At 37.9% G+C, this 21,558-nt stretch overlaps 1 protein-coding gene across 1 annotated transcript in view; it reads left to right on the top strand.

The window, feature by feature from the left end:
* Window positions 1-21,558, top strand: part of LOC110839737 (ribosomal protein S6 kinase alpha-5) — a 212,077-nt gene continuing 190,519 nt past the window's right edge. Inside the window, exon 1 of the mRNA XM_087353988.1 lies at window positions 1-330. Coding sequence (XP_087210114.1) covers window positions 207-330 — 124 coding nt within the window. The 5' untranslated portion in view covers window positions 1-206. The remainder of the gene's footprint in view (window positions 331-21,558) is intronic.

Genomic DNA, 21,558 nt, shown 5'->3' with positions numbered 1-21,558 from the left:
GATGTCTGTTGGTTAAGAGTTTCTGAACGTTACAGGCGTATGGAAGTGAGCGGCGCAAAAATTAGAAACAAAATAAATGCGAGTTGCGTGAACAGGAACAACTGACAGTGCAATGTACTTGTGTTATATGTGTGGTCGCAAGGAGTAGAAAGTGACATTTGGTTGTGTTCTTTTAAGACCTAAAAGAACGTATTTTATCAGTGAGAATGGAGTTTGCAGCCAATTCTACCGCTAAAATCATCGAAAACGAGATGACTGCATGCCCACCGCCCACCAGACACCAGCCTGTCATCGTCACAACAGAAACTGTCACACACGTGTTGACTTTCGGTAAGTTCTTGTTTTATTGTTCTTTAAAGCAATACATTTTCGTTTCATACACACATAATTTGTTATGTTAGATTACAAGCTGATCAGCTATTAAGTTGATGTTTGTTTACCAGCATCGAATAGAGCAGGGTTAAACCATCGTGCTTTCATTTTAAAGTAGCAGGAGCTGTGTTCCGATATTATGGCTGCAAATAACAGATAACATGTCAAATGTGGGGGGTGCTCTCTGACAGTTTTTTAACAAACCCATACACGAGGATATCGGTGAGGACAAAACAGGATTAAGGACTTTGGCGCAACAAGGGAATTGCTCCAGAATGGCCCAATCATGTTGCTGGTTATTAAAATAGCAAAATTATAGCCATATGTTGTGGTGCAAGAGATGAATAATCCGTTTGCTTGTTCAGATAATAAAACAAATGGAATAAAATAGTATTTATTTACATTCCATAGATCCTTCATAGGCCCAAGCCAAGGAAGTAGATAAAACATGTCATAGCACAAGTACAATACTTGTTTCTGACACAAATATAAACCACTTAGTTAATACAGTCTACTTCAGTATCACCACAAAAATAATTATACAAGAAAGTTTACCCACTGTTGCTTACATTTATCTATAATAGCTGAGAATTTATGGTTGAGGTAAATTATACGATGGGTTAGCAGGAGTGAGAACACATGATCATACGTGAATAACAAGGCTAGACGCAGAATTGAAAATTTAAAACAGCTTATTAGAGCAAAACATATTCTTAGTGTGATATTTTGTGTGCATTAGCAACCCTGTTTATTATAATTGGATTTGCATCTTACGTTTCTTTATTACAGCCTTTCTCTACAAGCTTCTAAAAGTCATCACGAGATTGGAAATATATATTCTTGCTCTACACGGATTTTTTTAATGCGTTCTTCGCAATTTTGAACAAATTTCAGCATTTAAATTGGTTATCCCGACTGAGGTTTTCCCTTTTTTCCCCAATGAATTAGTCTTAGTGTTGTATTGGATAATCTTGGAAACTGTACTTTTTTTAACATACGTGACAGAACGAAGTTTGACGTTCTCTTGTTTGTTGGGCAAAAACTGTGGATCTTGAGCCCCAAAATATACGTGGGCCCAGTGACAGCACTTCCTTAACGCCATTAATGATTTAAACTTTGTGTTGGAGAAGTGTTTCTTAAGTACTGACTGAATCCTTAAATTATATTTAGATGAATTTGGGCTGTATATATATATATATATATATATATATATATATATATATATATATATATATATATATATATATAGTGAGAGAGAGCAATTTATATCCTTTTTGCATCGAAGAATTCAATTGTGTAACACTAATGTTTCCAAACTCTTTTAGATCTGGGACGACACCCAACCTTTATTTTCGACTAGCGGGCCGCAAGATAAGGATAATGTATCAAAACACAATGGCAGTTTATTAAAAATGCTACTAAATTATGATTACTATTGAAAACAAACAAACATGGGCCTATTATGCATTCGTTTTCTTTAAGAAAATAATTCGTTAGTGAGCTATTTAACACTGATTGTGCCTGCATAATTTTTCAATATCACGTTTGATTTCTGTTGCTGAGATTCGCGTGCATCCCTGCCGAGTATTCATCAATAAGAGGCACCCTACTTGTTGATTCTCCGTCATTCATTTAGCTGAAGAGTTTCTCTCAGCGGTAGAACTACCACGTCTTGACGATATTAACAAAATGTGTTTTCTGTTATCATGCAGGGTAACTTATTTTCCTTTTACTGTCCGTTCATATTGAGTCGATTGTGTTTATCATTAGTCTAAGCCATGTATTTTATAGTCATTTCAGAGACTATGTTTTTCCAGTTTTCTAATAATGGTAATCACTTCACGAAGACGTATGTGGGAGTGAAAGTATAGCTCCACGCATTATTAACCTCATTACTAGACTGAGGTAAGTGGTCAGCTTTTCGCTTCTGCCGCTTTGATCCCTGTACCCACGGATAGAACATCGATTTTGAATGCTATTCATGTTGCAGGACGACGTACAACGCAAAAATGACTTCTAAATGCTGTAATCGCTGACCTAGCAGACATTTTCTTTCAAACATGAGTAGCAAATTCTCTTTTCGACTTCATGTGAAAGTTAATTCTACATTTTGAAACGTTGTTTAAGGGATATTTTATTTTAACAGAAATAATTAAAATAAATTGATCAGACGTAGACTTATTTGAATGTTTGCCTCGATCTGAAGACCGAATGAGGTTCTGGAGACGAAGTAGGCTGGTCCGCTGAGACTTTATCACGTAAACAATTACTGCAATCCAATACAAACCTGCTTAACATGATTGGGCGAAGATACGTTTCTCTGCTGGACCCACAAAGTTGTACGGTTCGCATAATATGACTTATTTAATATACATTTTCTTTTACTCTCAGCTTGGTGAAAAACTTTAAACTGCAGAACTTCCTCTTACATAACGAGAAGTTGTTCGTCCATTGTTTTATTTCGTTATGATAGGCCTATTTTTGCTTATGTTCGCACGACATAACATTGGTTTATATAACGACGTTGTTTCAACTGCATTTATTACAGACCTGGAGGGCGAAATTAAAAACGAGAGGATGATATTAATGATGAATTAGAAGAATGTGGGAAGGGAGAGGTCGTAGCCTGTTTTAATGTACTATTTTGGAGTGAATAAGGAAAACCGTGAGAAACTTTAGTCAGAATCTTTTGCTGAGATTTGAACAGTGGACCTCTTGATAGACGTTCGGTCCCAGACGTTGGTGTTTAGTGGAAAGGATTTCTGCTTAGTGATCGGAAAGTTCTAGGTTTTACTCTTATTCGTAACAGACTATCCTGACTGAGATTTGCAGTTGTTTTCCTTGTTTCGGGGAATACCTGATTGCAACCGCAGGCAATAGATCCGAACTGGCAGAGTTCTGCCGGTCTGTTGTAATATTTAATTTATTTTTATTAATTAAATAATTCTTATTTGTTCTTAATTATTTTTTTTGTGAGTGAAAGGTTAAAAGCATGCTTAATCTATTCTCCTGGGCCTTCTCCAAACACATGGTTCGCAAGCCATGTTTCAGTAGGTGTGATTTCTGTCACTTGTGGTTAACGCGCGTCACTTCCACGAACTGGATCTTCAGTTAAAGTTAGCTTTCAGGCAGATAACAATGAGCATTGAGAAATGGCTGCGTTGCATGTTAAATGCTGAGAAGATAATGTGTTTGTATTGTGTTCGTCCACAACACTGCTTCAAAGTCTGGAGTTCGTTTCTTTCCAGTACCTATTCTTTCAGATAACATTTTCATAAAGTATCTGCAGGCACTTTAGCTTTAAAAAATTACCGGAATTGGGACAGAATTATTTCTTTTTATGGCAAAGAGTGAAAGGACAAATGTAATTTTTTTATTGAAATAATTATATAATCAATTGCATCTATGATATTTTATCGTCGTGTAGGAATTGGTAATAACTGCTTAAAATTTTCAAAATGTGCAAGAATATTTCCACTTGAAAAATCATTAAAACCGAAAATTGTTATGGATAAATTATCATACATTTTTCTTTTAATCATAGGAGTTTTATAAATCATATAGTAAGTGAAAGTTGCACTCGACTGTGCCACAGCCTTTGTCAGGAGGAAGTGGGGATCCAGTGATTCAGATTAGCTCTTTCTAGCGGACCAAAGTGAATAGAGCGGAAACAGATTCAGTTTCCGAAACGTTTTAAGAATTCTAGACGATCATAAAAGTCCAGAACTTCAGTAATACTGCTAGTCGTCCTAGAATTCTAGTTGCATTTAAGATTTAGGGGCAGGTTTTAAGTTGATATTAAATTAACTTCATGAAGCAGAGTCTTTCTTGGGAAACTGATAGTCACTTAACTGGTCGCCCGTTATGGAACCAAAAGATTCGTTGCTGTATTTACAAGATTTGTTACTAGACCTATCCTATGCCAGTTGAATCCAGTCCACGCAGTCACATATTTATTTAAGGTCCATTTTAACATAATTCTCCAGTCACCACCGAGATTTTCCAAGTGGTCCTTTCCCTTCAGATTTTCCGATCAAATTTTATTATGTATTTCTTATCTCCCTATTTGTAGACCTGCTACATCTCCTGTCCATCTCATCCTCCTTGATTTGACCACAACAACAACAATAATAATACAATATTCTTGTTTGGTGAAGATTACCAATTGTGTTTTCGGCCCGGAGACCGACTATCCTGACTGGGGTTTTTCGTGGTTTTTCTCAGTCCTTCCAGGAAAATGCCGGGATAGTTCCTTAAATTAGGCCATGACCGCTTCCTTCCACGTCCTTTGCAATTCACTATCATCCTCTCATTGTGTTGTATGTTTCTCTTAATAACTCCCATGCTTGTGAATATGGTCTTAGAATCCAAAAGTCTGCATCACCTTGGCTTGCTGATACAGACAGGTTCAGCAACTTATCAGTCGATATATCAGGAAGGAACAGGAGCTCATAGTGGGTTATTAAACGCTTTTTTCCTGCTCTGTGTGGATCGTTGTTTTGGGTTTTTATACCAGGAAGTAAAGCAGCAAAGAACAGTACTTACAGGTTCGTCAGTCTTCACATTTCTGGATTCTGTAAGTCAAAATTATATTTCTGGGTTCATGTACCGAATTCAATATCTTGTGAACTCGTTAAGCCGATAGTACCACACCGTTATCAAAATACTTTAAATTATGCCGAGATGTATATATTTCACTCACACTGTTTAGATCTTTCAATCGTGGTAAACAGATATTTTAGCCATGCTATATAGAACTTCCAATCATGCTCTTCAGATTCTTAGGTCATGCTAAACGGATCTTTCGGAGCATTCAGAGCTCATTCATTAATGAAACTGGGTGTTGACCGGGTCGGGTTTTGATTGCCTATAGAGGTCGTGGGATATTTGTCTTCATTCGCCAAATCAGAACAGCGTTGGAAGGTTAAGGTGAAGCTGACCTCTCATTTCCATTCAGTGTCGAAGTCGACAATGCGAAGAAATTTTTATTATGCCTTGGCTTTTTAATGAACATAGGATTGGCCTGCGTGATTATTGGGCCGATTTTGCTGCAGACTGGAAGTTAATACAGATCCAACCTATCGGACTCTGAGGCACGCACGATAGGCATTTCAGATTCGGATTCTACTCGAGACATGTGTGAACGTTCGATTTCTATAAATGACCGGAAATTCCGTTACCAGATGAGCCACTACCTGCATCTCAGGAAAGAATTTGCTCCATGGAGTTAGCTGTGATTAAAGGTTGCCAAGGTTCGAATCGATCTGTAACACAAAGATAATTAAATCATTATCGTGATCTTCGTGGTTTAATTCTGTTGGAATGAGCCGGCTACAAGTTTCTCCAGTGTGAGTTATTCCTTCCATTTTTTGGTCAGAAGTCCGGCAGATCTCCCTGTGACAGTAATGCAATAATTTGTAGGAGACTCACTCTTCATCCATTTCACTTACTTGTTGTAAACTGTTCTTGTAACACCAAGACGAACGTAGAAGCCAAAATACCAGTCGCGTAGTGATTTGCGGTGCTCCGTTTCCTGTTGGACCGGTAGAAGCCTGGAAACCGACACAATAAAAGTGTATCAAGTGCGATGTTTACTTAACTGGTAGCAAGGAAACCTTAACCACAGATTTAACAGGCTGATATGTGGTTATGGTCGGTTTTGAACCTCGTTGCTTGGGACAATGTGAGCAAGCACAAATTACAGAACTAACCACAGTCTATGATAAAGCTCTTAACAACAAGAAACCGCAGTAACGACGCAGAACTTCGAATTGGAAGCACAAAATTTATAAAATGTGAAAACACATTCACTGCAAGGGAAAGTTGATGTTAGCAAAAAGGTGGGAGCTGAAAGTCAGGGAGACGACCTTCATTCTTTATTAATCATTATAATATTTTGTCATCAGCTACAATTCGTCCGAGAAATTTCGTTTGTTACGTATGTACCACAGTGACAGACAGCATGACTAAAACTGGTCATTTGTGAACCTACAATGTTCCAGCGATTGAAAATGATTTTACGTTATTTTGTTTTATTGTTTCGGTACTTCATAACTCGTTGACAAACAAGGCTGAAGCCTTTTCGATGATAGAGGTTTCATTATGAAAAACTACTCTTGGCACTCTGGCACTGCCCGCCACATCCATATTATTCGACAGACAAAATTGGCGACGTCCTCCGACATGCACTTGCTTTGGACATGGGTGTCGTTCTTTTCGTGATCAAGTACTAAGAAGGTCGCATTACGGTTGAATGGCTTTTGCTTGTTGTTCCGATTCGTGATTATTATTCTTGAATATGTTAGGACATTTAAACTCCTCCTTAATCATATTTTTAGTTCTTTCATCATTAGATCATCAGTACGCAGCTAAACAAGTCTGATGAAGTTGGCTACACAGCGTGTTGTAAATATGAATGTTTAGTGTATATAACATTTTTATACAGCCCACTTTCATGTCTGACGTTGATCAAAATAAAAATTGTTTGAACAAAGTAAAACTCAAGGATCAGAGTCATTCATGAGTAGCTGATAGTCGCTAAGATTAGAAACGGCGAGGTTACGGACTGGTTTAACTGACTGTGAATATGGTCCAGTGGTGGATTACCTAAGTTCTAAAGGAAACCATGTAGAAACTTTGTTAATGAAAATTGTGCCTTTCTCAAAACATAACTTTATTTCGGACGATGAAAGATTTTGTTTTGCAGAAGTTGGGTTGAATGTAATGAATAATAATAATGTATTACTGTTTGTCTTATCCATCGTCTGTTGAAAATGTTAAAATATTATTACATTTTGAAGGATAGGTCTTCCTTCGTTATCAAATACAGAGGCAGACGCCTATTTTGTGGTTCTGGTAGGACCGAGCAATCCCCGGTTTGTGGATACACTTCCTCACATTCAGTACTTTTTGTGTTGGTCCACAGCAATAAATATTCATAAGACTGTCATAACACTTAACAATATCATTATCTCAGTTCAGTTGATTTTAGGAATAATTTTGGATGATACAATCCCATAAGTTGGTAGGGTCCTGGAAGGAAACGTTTTCTTTAGTCTGAGTTGTTGGATAGTTGTGAAACCATTTTCTTTTATCAGAAATACTGAAATACATTGACGCGTCTCAAATTTAGCACAGTCGTCCTTCCGGATATTTCTTGCTTCCTCTTTCCTGGAAATAAAAGTAGTTCTCAAAGCATTCAACTGTGATGGGTGTGTCCAAATACCATCACCATTGTTAAAAACATTTTAATTGTACAAGTAACTGCAGTGTTTTTATTCTTCATTCATTGTTTTTCTAATGCGTACTATTTATAATGGAGTTTCCAAAACTAACATTCTTCCTAAATTAATGCCTCTGGATAAAAGCATTAAAACTATGTTTTTGTTATTCCAGCCTTAGACCACACAGTTTGCTAAAAAAACAGTGTTCAATTTATTAAAACAATTTGGTAAAATTCTCAGCGTATCATACAAGGGCGTTGTTCAAAACGACATAAAACACTTCATATCCAAACTTAACCGGTCTGTCCACCCACGTTGGATCCTCGACTACAAAATGTATTATGATTAAATTCAGGAATGGAATTTTACTACAGGCGTACAAGGAATCTTACGTTAAGAATATAGATTACTGGATATAAGTTCGTTCGCACATTCGCATGAAGGGAGGAATCCTGTAAGTGATAAGTGATAAAACTTGTGTGATTCATACGTGCTTGCACTGGGTGAATAACACTGGCGAAAATCGGACGATAACACTATCTTAATTGCAAACATTTACCTACAAGAAGTGCAAAAGAAATGCTAGCAATACTCTTAACAGTGGTTACGAAGGTTTCTGATTCTCGGTAAAAAAGATCAAATTATTACCATCACTAACAATACATCAGCAAAAAGCCAAATTTGTTACAGTAGAACACTATAAAATTAGTGTTATAGTTTAGGCTAAGTGAATATTCAGTCCAACAAAAATTAGGTACCCTATTAATCTGTAGCTATTTTGAGCATGTGTGGTGGTTGGCATTAGGCTTCATATATCGAAGGAGCATGTCAGAAAGTTTGGTAATTTTCAACTTACCAAAGGAACTTAGAACCGAAAATAAAATCTGTGGATGACAATACGAACGAAACAATGTATACGAATGTAAACAGCAAACCATTAAAGTGACGGATTAGGAATTAACATGTGTTTATTACAATGCTGTAGTGGTGTGCATTGGCTAGTGTTTGCTCATCGATAAGGGTGGTAAGAGTTAATGATTAACCCATCGCAGATGTTTTTGTCCTTACAGAAAGAACTTTGCGGATTTAAGTTTTGTGTATTTAAGCTCATAGAAATATAAATAAATAAATAAATAACGGTTTTCTATGTGCTTTGTGTTAAAAGTTCAAGGAACTCGTACAAAATGTGAATATCTCTGTGGTCACAACAGCAATGACCCAGAAAATGAAGATGCATTGATAATATGTGAACCTTTAGTCAGGTCGTCACAACTTACATATTTAAAATCGATTCCAAAATTATGCTGCTGCCACTATCTCGATCTTCCAGTTTTCTGTTTTCCAAGAAGTTCTGTATGCATTTCTTATATCCCTTGTTTTTGTTATAAAATGCACACTCATTTTTTTGGCTTCAGTTGTAATAACTTTAGAACAGTTTCATCAGGAAGGTCCTGTTTATGTAATTTACTCTATTCCTCAGCAGTTCCATCTCTTTCAGGTACAAGCATCTTCCCTTGTTCCGTGTTTCCATGTTCTTAAAATTAATGTTTTCTCCCCTTAGAGGAAGGAACCATGTTTTATAATTATGCGTAATTACTAGGAAGGTAATTTTGTTATTACCTTGGGTTTGGAAATATAGAACCAGAGTAAGCAGCCTCGTATAGTATTTATAGAATAAAAAGTAGTGCCCAGTATGAAATATTTAGGCGACTCTTGGACCAAGAATTCGGCATTTCTCCATCCATAACAAACTGCACTACCGCTGTATACATTGCACCAGCCGTTCGCGTTTCTTGCAGTAAGCCACAGGACCTTACATAATGCCATTTCTTTATTACGGCATCACTACAGCTGTTTTGAATGCTTTTAAATGTCACAATAGGAATAGCGACTATTTTCTTGTTGACTCGATTTAAAAAGTGGTTCTGACATATGAAGGAATGTTCTTAACTACCCACTTCGACTGAGACAATAGACGATTGATACTGAAGTCGCAGATTGAGGAACAGATGTGGCTCTAGAGCCTTTCCGATCTATCCCATAACAAGGATCATACGGCCTAGAAACTACATCGGATTTTGAGAAACTTACAGCGATGGACAATGCATAGAAAATAATAATTGTGTTTGGATAGGAACGTGGTTTAAGAACGACTGAGTTGGTATTTACCTTTTGTACTTCGCGTGAGTTCTGATTAGTATTTTAAAACATATTATTGTTTGTTAAGTTCCTTCTCCCATGTGAAAGTCTGGGAATTCGCTGACCAGCTGAACGATTGTCAGCTTCCCAAGGAGGACTGGCCTCGATGGAGTGTGCTATTGCCACGCTCCGTTTTGTCGGATATTTTTTCCCCGAGGAGGAACTATGCCAAATTTACTGTCTAGCTGCAGTGATGCGTAATTTGTTATAAAACTGGAAAGAACAACTCTATTCTGCACGGCAGCCATATCGGGTTTTTGGCATTTCCTATTCTGAACGTCGCGGGTTCGAATCTCAACCCAGAAATAAGCCCTTTTGTCTGCTATGTTTTGTGGTTTTCCGTAGTTTCTCTAGGAAAATTCTGAGATTTTTTCTTGGAACAGATTGCTTCCATTTTAATTTTTCTCTGGATTTATAACTTGGGTATTTAATGATTTTTGACTGTGTAATGAAACGTTGGATGGTAGGATAATTGTACGCATTTTTCGATTTTGAATTTTAAAGGATCTGTAAGGAAGTCTGTTTGAATATGTTATCCCAGCAATTGCATGGCGTTTGTACTTCGAATAGGTTACTTTTGTTCTGAGAATCCAACCTGAGACCTTTGAATACAAGACAGAAATATTAAGCACTTAACAGCGGCGTTCGGTAATGGGATGACTGTGATGAACTGGAAAGGATATAGAAGGAAACTCTCTTGGCCTATTATCGACTCGTATCTCAGCATTTGCGTCGAGGAACATATCAGTGATAATAGCCTGGCCGTGATTCAATCTCGGGACATCAGAATATGAAACTTAGACGTTGCGTGTGACAAACAAACATGTGAGAGCTGTTAATAGTGTTCGTAGCTGAACACTGAATAGTTCTAGTCGTGCTGCTATTTGGTATGTTTAAACGACCTTCATGTCTGTACCGTTGAATTTAGGCTTTGAATATGACGTAAGATTTAGAGGGCACGGAAAGCATGTGGTGTCTTCCACAAATGCAGTCGTATGTAGAATAACATTGCTGTCTTTAATAAATCGAAAATTGTTGGAACGTTTCTGAATAGCAGCTGTGAAAGTACTCCCCGCGTCTATCGTGTTTGTTTAAATCAATTAACTGAGAGAGAAAAATGCATGCATATTTAAAAACACGATTAGTACATGTCCCTGATAAAACGATAAGATACACAAACATTCCAATTCGTAATAAATACGATATCTTAAATAAGCTTAGGAAAAAAGTCAGAATGTAGTCAAGATATAAAAAACAGGTAATGAAGGAACAAAGAATGTAGCTGTGGCGAAACAAGTCATTAAAATAACGATTGAAAAAACAATTAAAATATTTTTAGATAATAATGAAAATTTGTGAACTTAGATATTAAAGCATATAATAAAAGACTCCTGAAGATGTCAAAAGCGACACACATTGGGTTAATTAAAATCTTTTGCGGAAAGTCTTATTTAGTGGTTTTACTTACATATGAAGTTGAGGGGCCTACACTGTGTATGGGCCTGTAATACCTGTGGGGAGAGTGGAGGTAATAGCTCTACGCATTGCTTATCTCGTAACTGGATGGAGTTAAGTTAGCGTCATCCTCTGGTCGCTCTGCCCCAAAGGAACTGCATTCTTATAAACTATTTCGGACAGTGTTCTCCGTCTCTGGGCTTGTTGTTAGGCGACCATAGCCAGTGTCTTATGGAGCAAAAGCTGTGTATGTTCACTGCTATTCTTTGCTTAGCGATCGTTTAATGCATGAAGCGATCACTGTCTAGTCCCTCGGCGGTAAACAATAGAATATTTCTCAATAAGGCTGTCATAGTAAATAAGCAGTGTTATTATTACATTGCAGTCTATTTTAAGAACAGTCTGGACGAAGAATGGCGCTTTCGTTGGTATCCTTTTATAACCATAACTTAGACTTCCAAAAAAACTGAGGACATTCATATTTAAAAAAGTAATTACATTGATAGGATAAAATATGAGTGCTACTTCATAATTTATTCAAACCACAGAACAGCCTGTTAGTACGTACAAAATGGCTCTGCGTGTCATTTTATGGCAGCCTTGATTGTTTTCCTGTTGACCTGTTGAGATTTTTCTTTGCTGCGAATCCAGTCTGCGATACAGAACAGCCCCGACGTTCATCTAGAAAAGCTTTGCGGTTGGTTCATTGCTGCAGCACACGTCGTGAGGAATGTCGGTGACTAAACTTAGTCGTTCACATGCCCACTCACTGCTATTCACTGAAACCAAAGCAAATAAATGTTTCGATGTTAGGAACCCCTTTCTAGCAGGCCTATGTTTCTTTCAGGGCATTATTCTCGTATTTTCCGAGTCTGATCAATCCTGGCGGTAGCCATTAACTGTTTCGCGTTTGTGGAGGTCAACCCCTTTCTAATCCTCCAAACTGAGGGGATCGTCACGACGATTCGGATGATTAGTGGTGATCGAAGACGCACATATCCATTCTTGCCATTGGCGGAATTTAAATTCCGATCTGGGGGCAGACACATCGAAGTCCAGAAATAACGTTCAGATGAAATATGTCAACTAACGGATAGTATCCAGCATAATTTTGTAATGTGTGAATAATTCTCACGAACCACCAGGGGAATGCCTGTTTCTTTTTATAGAGCTCATCCACATTGTCAAGTTGTCAATTCATAATCAGTACTCCAGTGTTATGTGTGAGTAGCGTTGTCTGACCCGTCAGTGTTGTTGGGAGTGAACATTTCTTGTGTTGAACAATAATACAGTTTATTGTATCATTATCTTAGCAAATCGCATTGAAAGTTCTTTAAAAAGTAAGTCAAATGTGAAGAGATATTCACGGCGACTAAAGCCAGACTCTTGCGAAATGCACACAAGACCGACCGATTGATTCCAGACTCCCTAGACCTTACTATAGACGCCCCTATATCCTCGTTTGCGTTTCTTGCTGCCATTTTCGTCATCGTAAGAACTTAATTTTAAATTTTCCCACATAAAGTCAAGCGTGATGGACGTTGGCTGTTGTATTCGGAGTTTTTTTTTGTGACTGATGGTATTGAATTATTGTTTTTTTATTCTCCGTAGATAAAAATTATATGGTAAACCTATATACGAAATTGTGTCGTGTTTGGATTCTGAAATCTCAGGATTAAGCATTTCTATTTATTTCTTCTATAGTAATTTCATTTCTGACTGTAGGAAGTTTCGGGTGTTAGGAGGAAGCGTTTCGCGAAGATAGTCACAAGAACAGGATAATTTTTATCAAGTGGATAATAGTTCTTGCAGTGACGGCGATTCAAGGCCGCTTGGCCCACTGAGAGGACGCAGTGCTGCCTGGAACGTGGCCAACCACGGGACAACGCGAGATTCGCCAGCGTCTTCCTTCCGCGTTACAAAGCTTTGTTTTTGTTAACGCGTAGACAAAGTTTAGCAGAACTCCTCAGTATAAAATGTAATGAAAATCCATTCAGCGGTCCTGGAGTTGTTACATGCTGACAGATGGTCAGACAAACGGAAGAACAAACGGAATGCAATCCGCGCATTTTTGAAGCTTTCATTTGCAGAGCGTCTGAAGATTCATCGAGTGTTCGTGAGTGAAAATTCGGAAGGCTCTGGAGTCGAGCCTGGAATTCGTGCATTCCTGTAGCAGGATTTCGCGTACCATGAACAGAATGTTTCTGGGCCTTACTGCTCCTAAATTCGCAACTTGTATGTCCGTTGTACATTAAGTTTCTTGCTGTGAAATATCCTCATCTTCGTAGTCCTTATTCCGCTTTGTGTCGTTATATAGGCCGTGGCTTTTGCTACTTTGAACTAGACAGCAGAAATGTTTTTTCTTTATCAGCAGGAGGAAATAACATCGCACGACTTCGTGGTATAGAAATTGAGGAGTGGCTGAAGGAAGATTATTGTTATCATTAATTTCAAATCAAGGGGCATGAGATGGGCAGGGCATGTAGTACTCACGAGGTACATGAGAAATGCATACCAAATTTTGGTTGGTCGGTCTGTCGGGGAAAGACTACTTAGGAGACCTTGGCGTTGATGAGAAGATGCTATTAAAATCGATATTCAAGAAACGGAATGTGAGAAGGTGGCATGGAATAATTTTACCAGGACAGGAGCCGGTAGCTGGCTCTTGTCAATGCAGTAACAAACCTTCGAGTTTTATGAAAGGCTGGGAACGTCTTTAATCGCTGAGCGACTAGTAGCTTATCAAGAAGGATTCTGCTTCTTGGTATTATTATTATTATTACATGAGTCAGAATAGATCAGCCAGTAAAGTGGCTATTTCTGGATGAACGATCGAGGTTCGATCCCCGGTGGGAGAATGAATTTCTATCTTTACCACCTCATCCAGCCTCATACCGAATAAATGCAGGAGGGGTCGTGCCTCGAGGATAAAGCAACCGAAATGTCAAAGTGACGTTTACCTTCTACCAGTGCTGAGGTTAATAATGTTATAAGCTTCACCTTCACCCCTCCTATCCGACTTTGGCATGGTACCGTTTGCTATTATAATTTTATACTTATTATCATGGTTGTCGTTACTATAAGAGAAATTTTCGCAGATTATACGGGATGGGTAGACCGTCTCATAACTCAGGCTGCCTGAGGCCGTATTCTGTTTGCGGAGACCTGGGTTCAGTATCGGGTGAGATTCGTGATGGACGATGGGGCACTGGGGCAGGTTTTTCTCAATTCCTTCGTTTCACTCTGCTAATCATCATACCACCACTGCCCCATACTCATCTATCACCGCCCCACAAAGTGTGCGTTAATACCGAGTAAGCATCCCTCGGTTCTAATTTAGGCACTTCACCTCTGATCCGACACTTGGCTCGTCTAGAAGTAAACATAATTTACGTGGGCTGGGCATGTTTTGAAAAGTTGTATCCACGTGTGTGGATATGTAATGTTAGGAACACGAATTTGTATTCATTATGAATTTCTTTTGTGGTTTATTCTTAATGGATTTGATTTGGACGATGAAATGCGTGCAGTTTTTTGTGCCGAAAATTATGTCGTTCTGAATTGCTGGTGGCAACAGTGATTCCTAACAGTAATCCGCCAAAGACACACATGCGTTTGCTGCAGGAAAAAGAAAACAAAATAAACATCACCATTATTTATAAACGTTTGCTTCATCTTCGTCATAATTAATGTGCTCGTGAAGACCGGCTTTAGCTTGTGTAAGTTAGCATGACAACTCTGCTTTGAGGATTAAACACGTGTTGTTCAATATGCGCCAGTGTACAAGTTTTGGAAGTAGTGATATAATTTTATTATGCCAGAGGTGGGTAGTTGTGATATTCGGGGGCGGTACAGGTCTGAGTTGAAGCAATATCTGGCAGAAAGATTATATTCTTTAGAGTAAAGATCGATAAATAGATATCAGTTATCAATAGCTGTTTATTGTGGGCACGGACTTAAACTGTTATAACTCATACACAGGCCTACCAAAAGGATTGGTCATAATTATAAAAGTTTTTTCCTATTTTTACTTATTTTCCGTTTTGGGCGTATTCTGCATGGTACCCGAGAAATCTGTCGATAAAGCAAGCTGCTACCATTTAATCTATGTTCCTTCTTTGGAATTTTTAAGTTACATAAATGAAACTAGCATTGGTTCATAAAGAAACGACCACTGGGCAGACCAAGAAGGAGATGGGATGAAAACATCAAGATGGTTCTTAAGGAGGTGGGTTGCGAGGATGGCAGTTGGATGGAGTTGGCTCAGAATCGTGGCCGGTGGCAGGCTTTTGTGCTGTCGGTGTTGGACCTGCGGGTTCTGCTACCAGGGAGTTAGTTGTTTCATAAAGGTTGACTTTCAGAAATGCGCAATGAAGGACTATTAATGAAACGCAGTTTCTGAGATCAGGTCGCCAAATGTGTGACAGTCAGTTTGCTTATGAATCTGTGTTGCACGGGTGACCTTGTGGATAATTCGCGGAAGGAAGAGACACGTTGAACAGTCGGCTTTTTTCTCTGTCACGAAATGCTGCCTCGACTTTGAACTCCGTTTGTTGAAGGCCGTAAGCCAGCCCACGCTAAAAATAAATCCACACAGATTATTGTCACAGTAGCTTTCGTGGTTCCCATTAGCTTCGAATAAACAAGGTACCATTAGCGTAATCTACTAGACCCACTATTAAGTCTTTGAACAATATATTCTGATCGTGTACAGATTATTTGGAAGTTTCACAGCCTTGAAATGTATTGGTACAAATCCTTCTGAAAAAATAATTAAATTCCCATTCTTCACCGAGATTTTTCTTAAAATAAATTTTACCTAAAATGCCTTTTTGGATGTATCGCCGCGTAGTCTCGTAGAAATTGGACGGAGGCGGCAATGGCCTACTTGATGGACGCTATCTCGGCACCTGCTGAGAGCGGTTGAGAAAGCCCGTGAAAGTGTTTAGCGCAGCCTCTTGCCCGGTCGCTAGTCGTAACGGGGACACTCGAATACAAGCAGGTCGGTTGCAGAAAAATTATCATTAGCCGCTTTTGGATGTGAAAAATTGTTATTCGCTATCTTCCATTCATCTGTATCTTACATTTGCGAAATTAATGTCCGTAATATTTTGAAACTGTTACAGTATACTGCAACACTTTCAGAAATTTGCTTTTGCCGTCCGTTAATTTGTAGAGAAAACTCAAGGTTTAGTGAACATTTAAAACGTTCAGAATCACAGCAGATTGAATGGCATAATCTGTGTGAGTGTTTAGTTTGGAGTCGCTGAAAGGACCTTGACTGAAATAGAATTTATTGTGTGCTTGATGTGATCATTAATTTAGAACTCTCGTGCAAAATACAAGACAGAAATTGTAGATTGTGGTATTCTGAATTGTGACGTCTTGCCTTATTGTAGGTCGTTATAAACGTTTCGGAGGAAGGTATCCCCCATATTCGAACCTGAAAATGGAGGCATCGCCAGAGAACCATCAGGAAGACTACACGGCGTCATAATTTATAATTCCACAATCCACTGTATTACCACCGCCAAAACATCAAAACTGAATACAATTTACGTACAATCCTTGTACTGCTTATACCAAATGTCGTAGCCGAGTGATTAGCACTACTGCTTCGTATTTTGGAGGACCCCGGTTTAAATCTTGGCCCGACGACCGGCTATCCTTACAGTGGTTCTTCGTGATTTTCCTCAATCCCTCCGGGCATATTCCTTGGTAGTACCTCAAATTAGGCCACGACCAATTCCTTCCATCTCTTGAATTTCATTATTCGTTACTCATCCTGTCATTAGAAGCTAAAAAGTCTCAGTGACTGACAGCTCCATAAAGTAAACCATAATTACAATAAATAAGAGTGGTATACGCATCCTTCAGTTACTCTATCGCTTGTATGCGTTTCGTAATGATGACGCTATCACATCATTTCTTCTTCTGAACACGTATGATAAGTTCACAACTTTTTAAATTGTCTGCTGTGTAAATGAACTTCAAATAACACGAAGCCCTAGTGACAAAGAGTAGACTAAGTTGGCATAGAATGGCCTGTCTTGTGACTAAAATAATAACAGAAATGGCAAATCTCGTATTATTTGTGCGACCTTAGGTTTTTCTGGTAATTAGAAGCAGTTTCTCAACTTTCAAATGCCAGATATTCAGAATTCGTGAATTCGATATTCATTGCGAGTGTTTCAGGAAAATTGACTCTTGGTCTATCGAAATAAGGGAAATTTTACTACTGACTAAAATTGTTCGAATTTTTTTATCTTGACTTTCCAGCGACTGTTGAAATAGAATTTCAGAATATGTTACCATTTCTTATTTTAACACTGTTTTTAACTCACTGTTCGTATTTAATTCAGCAGTGCGACAGTGTGAAATAGAATACCGTGATCGATTAATTCAGGGCTTGAGGTTGAAAATATATGGATTTTTTTTCTTTGGGTTATATAATCTGTTGCTAGGCAACTGAATTGTGTCGTTCCAAGGAAAGAATCTTTCATCGTACTTTGTAACTTGAAGACGCTATCTTGTTTATAGGGCTGGAAAATTTAACGTAGTACTAGTGTAAATTATGAACAGAAATGTGTCACTAAATTTAAGTCTAGCAGCTCATAGTTATTGCTAGCTGCAGAATAAGGAATTGGTGCATTTGGAGGAAAGCAAACATTGTAAGTTTTTTCGGAATTTCATGTTAAATTTTTGGTTTTGGATTGTTTAATTTATTGGCAGTAGTGAATAACTAAAGCAGTGGACTCAATTTAAACCCGTTAACCCACTGACAATATTATTCTAAGATAATGGAATGTGAAAGTGAGGAGCGAACCTGGACCACAAGGTTGAAAAGAGGCCAAGGATGTGCGTGGAAATCACGAGCCAAAGATGACGTATTAATAGATACAAACTTCAAGAACTGGCTGGCGGCTTGCTTCTAGCGCGTTTCATGCCATGCCCTTCGGAGGAAAGAGACGAGAATTAACTCACTGATTAATGAGCTTGTAGGCAATATTAATAAAATGTTTATTAAAATCTGTCAACAGATAGAATAATAAAGTTTAAACTAAATTTTAGAGAATTATATTGTGAGGTCAAACGAGGTGTTGGTAGTAGAATTTGTTCATGATTAGAACGTTCCTTGAACACCGGATTATTTCTAGATTACATTACATTTGAAATTCGAACAAGATACCTTCCAATTACAAGTCAGTCGGCTTAAAGCTGAGCCAGACCTATTGTCAGAAGTGAAATAAACTCTTCGGTTGCATGATCAATTCTTGATTTTTTTTCTGCAGCTCTACAGATTGTGCAGACCCGAATGGCAAGGTAGATATGAATGATGAATTGAACATTTTGTGAAAGGAGGCTGTCGTGGTCTATTTAAAGGTACTTTGCTAGGAATTGCTGAGGAAAACCGCAAAACATTAGTCTGACTTACTAACCAGTTAATTAAATATCTGATTAAATATCTAATACTAACTTATTGACTTACCGACTGATTGGTAAACTTACTAAACGACTGAGTGAGTGGTTAACAGGTTAACAAACTAATTAACTATTATCTAATGAAGCAAGAAGGTACGGTAGCGTGAGGTATTCGCGCAGAGAGCTTGTATCTCTCGGCAAGATAAAAATAGAGAGCTGACGCGAATAAATGGCGAATAGTAATTGACTGTAGTTTGTTAATGGTCTTGTCGACAGTTCTCAACTTATTCATAAAGCAAAAACAGTATTCAAGACAACTTAACTTCTAGTTTGTCTTTTTCAAGGAAGCTGAAGTATAATTTTGCTCGAGTCCTTCTTGGAAACTTGACAGTTACTGAGTTGTTCAAGGAATATCCTTGCTTTTATGGAGCACTAAGATTTATTACAATGTTCACAAGGGACCGCACTAGGCTCTATCCAATTTAGTCCAGTCCACATCTCATCCAATTTATTTAAGATCCACATTAATATTATACTTTCATTTATACCAGGTCCCCAAAGTGGTCTCTTCTCTCCACGTTTTTCTACCAAAATATCATGCACTGTTATGTTAACATTAAAGTCTGCATCACTTCGGAATTTACCTACCTATCCTTATTTCAGTCTATGCTCACAGTATTTTTGACCCAAAAACCGTTGCATAGAGTTCCCGGCATCCTTAATCACATAATCAGGCCTATCTCTGTACGATGTTGTTCTCACTTTGAGGTAATCAAATGTATTAATTCCTATCATAATCGAGGAAACTATTAATACAGAATTACAACTACAACACCAGCTTTGGGCTTTGAAAGAAGTCTCCATGTTTATATGAGAATTCGATTATTCCAGCTGAGTTGGGACTGAATTCGGGACGTTCTGTGAACCGTGGTTTGTGACACGCATGAAAAATCCCAAAGCTTTGATGAAACACGTTTCAAGTTATTGATCACGCTACTTTAATGGACAAAACCAACCGCGTGCAGCTCCATTTAATAATAAAGGTCAGTGGCGCTTCAGAAGGAATTCTGAGTCAATACTTCACCTGACTGAGTTATGGATCGATGTTCAACGGCAAAGTGGAGAAATAAAGTACACCTACATTTTACTATCTGTAATTTAATAACTGTTGTTCCAAATGCCATAAGAAGTAACAAGCCAATCTGAAACAATTCTCTCTCTCCATTCTTTAAAAAATGAAAACATTAATAATATTATTTTTGACAACCACGATTTTTCAATATCTGGCATATAGTTCGTACGTACTGGTCTTTGTTAATCATAAGCTTTGAAGCTCAACTTCCTTAACCCTTTGAAACCCAAGCTTATCTAAGCAATATTTAGGTCGTACATTCAGTTTATACTGAAAAAAAAAACTTTTCAGTTACGAAGATCAGTCACGAAATCCCATTAAGTATGTGTAACACGTTTCGGGATTCGAACATGGGCATCGACTGTAATATGATAAATTATTAGGTGCTGGTGAACGTTTAATTTTAGTCTCTTTGATCCTAGAAAAGTGAGACTTCGCAACAGCAAAGTTTCGTTTGTGTAGAGTCTAAGGAAATGCGGTAGAAAATAAACTTTCCAAACTATGGCTCGGAACCTATTCTAGGCGGAATGTAAAAATGCATGTAAAACAAAATAAATAGTTGAGAATATATTGCAGACATTTTTATTTCGATTTGAATGTCAAGTGAGAACTTATTTTAGGGGCAGCTGCACTGTGCATTATTGTTTGGGAAACTGCTCTTCTGCGCTGGGTGGCAGAAAATCAAATTCGCTGGATGCGATATCGAAAACCTTTCCACTTTCTTTATGTATTCACGTAATGTCCAGGTACTTAAAAAAGTTACGTTTTTTTTGTTCCCTTCATAGGTCGGCTGTCCTTGTTTAGCTTCCGAAGAATATTTTCTGTTTATTGTCATTACCTACAAGAAATATGATTTGAATCAACAACAATACATTTTATTTGTAATAAATGAACATCAGAGACGATAATAGATGTAAGCTTTCAAAACAGTTGTTGAAAAATATGTAGTTCAACTTAGGATACTTTTTATCCTATCCAGCATTGAAGCAGAATATACAGGGACGAATATCACGTAAGAAAGATGAACTTCTGTTGTAAAGGAATGGGTGGTATTCGTACACCAATTTGAACACAGGAGCGTTACCTTGGCAACCGCCACGGGAATGAGTTTCTCTGTTCGCTCTTCATCCCAGCATGTGGCAAGATCCAAAGGAGACCAGAAAGGTCACTTTATGACGTTCCAAATCCTTTTGCGAATCGGGAGTTCGAACTGCCTGTTTCGCATGCGTCTGTATCAACATCGTTAATCTTATTAGAAACGCGTTCAGAGGGAAGGATGTTGGGTAATGCCTCTTTGCGTTCGGAGAATTCTGGTGGTAGTAGTAGTAGTAATTTATTCGAGGATCTGACTGAAATTCCAACAGATCATTTTAATCGAAGTTCAAGAGCATTTACGACATTTACAGAATACAGCCTGAAGGAAATTCTAGTATCAGAGATCGTTGATAAGAATATTTAGTTTTATATTTATATTTTAGCAATTATTTGATTCGTTTATGATCGAAAATAATCTGTGGTTGAATCAACAGTGAACCCATCGAGTATATACCAATAAATCGTACAGTAATTAAATGAAACCCTCTTTTGAATTACCGTGTTAACATTATCCCTACTCCGATGAGTCAAACCAACACCTTTACAATCTATTTTTCCAGGTCTCTCCCTTTCAATTTTCCGACCAATATCTTATGTGCATTTTTTCTTTGTCCTATACAGCTGAACTAAAAAGGCTTTGCAACTAAACGTTTTTAGCAG

Source organism: Zootermopsis nevadensis, unplaced genomic scaffold (assembly GCF_977971745.1).
Source record: "Zootermopsis nevadensis isolate Lab colony 2312 unplaced genomic scaffold, Znev_1.0 Znev_ptg000022l, whole genome shotgun sequence".
Taxonomy (NCBI): Eukaryota; Metazoa; Arthropoda; class Insecta; order Blattodea; family Termopsidae; genus Zootermopsis; species Zootermopsis nevadensis.
Note: the sequence above shows the minus strand (reverse complement) of the source record. Positions and strands in the feature narration are given on the sequence as shown.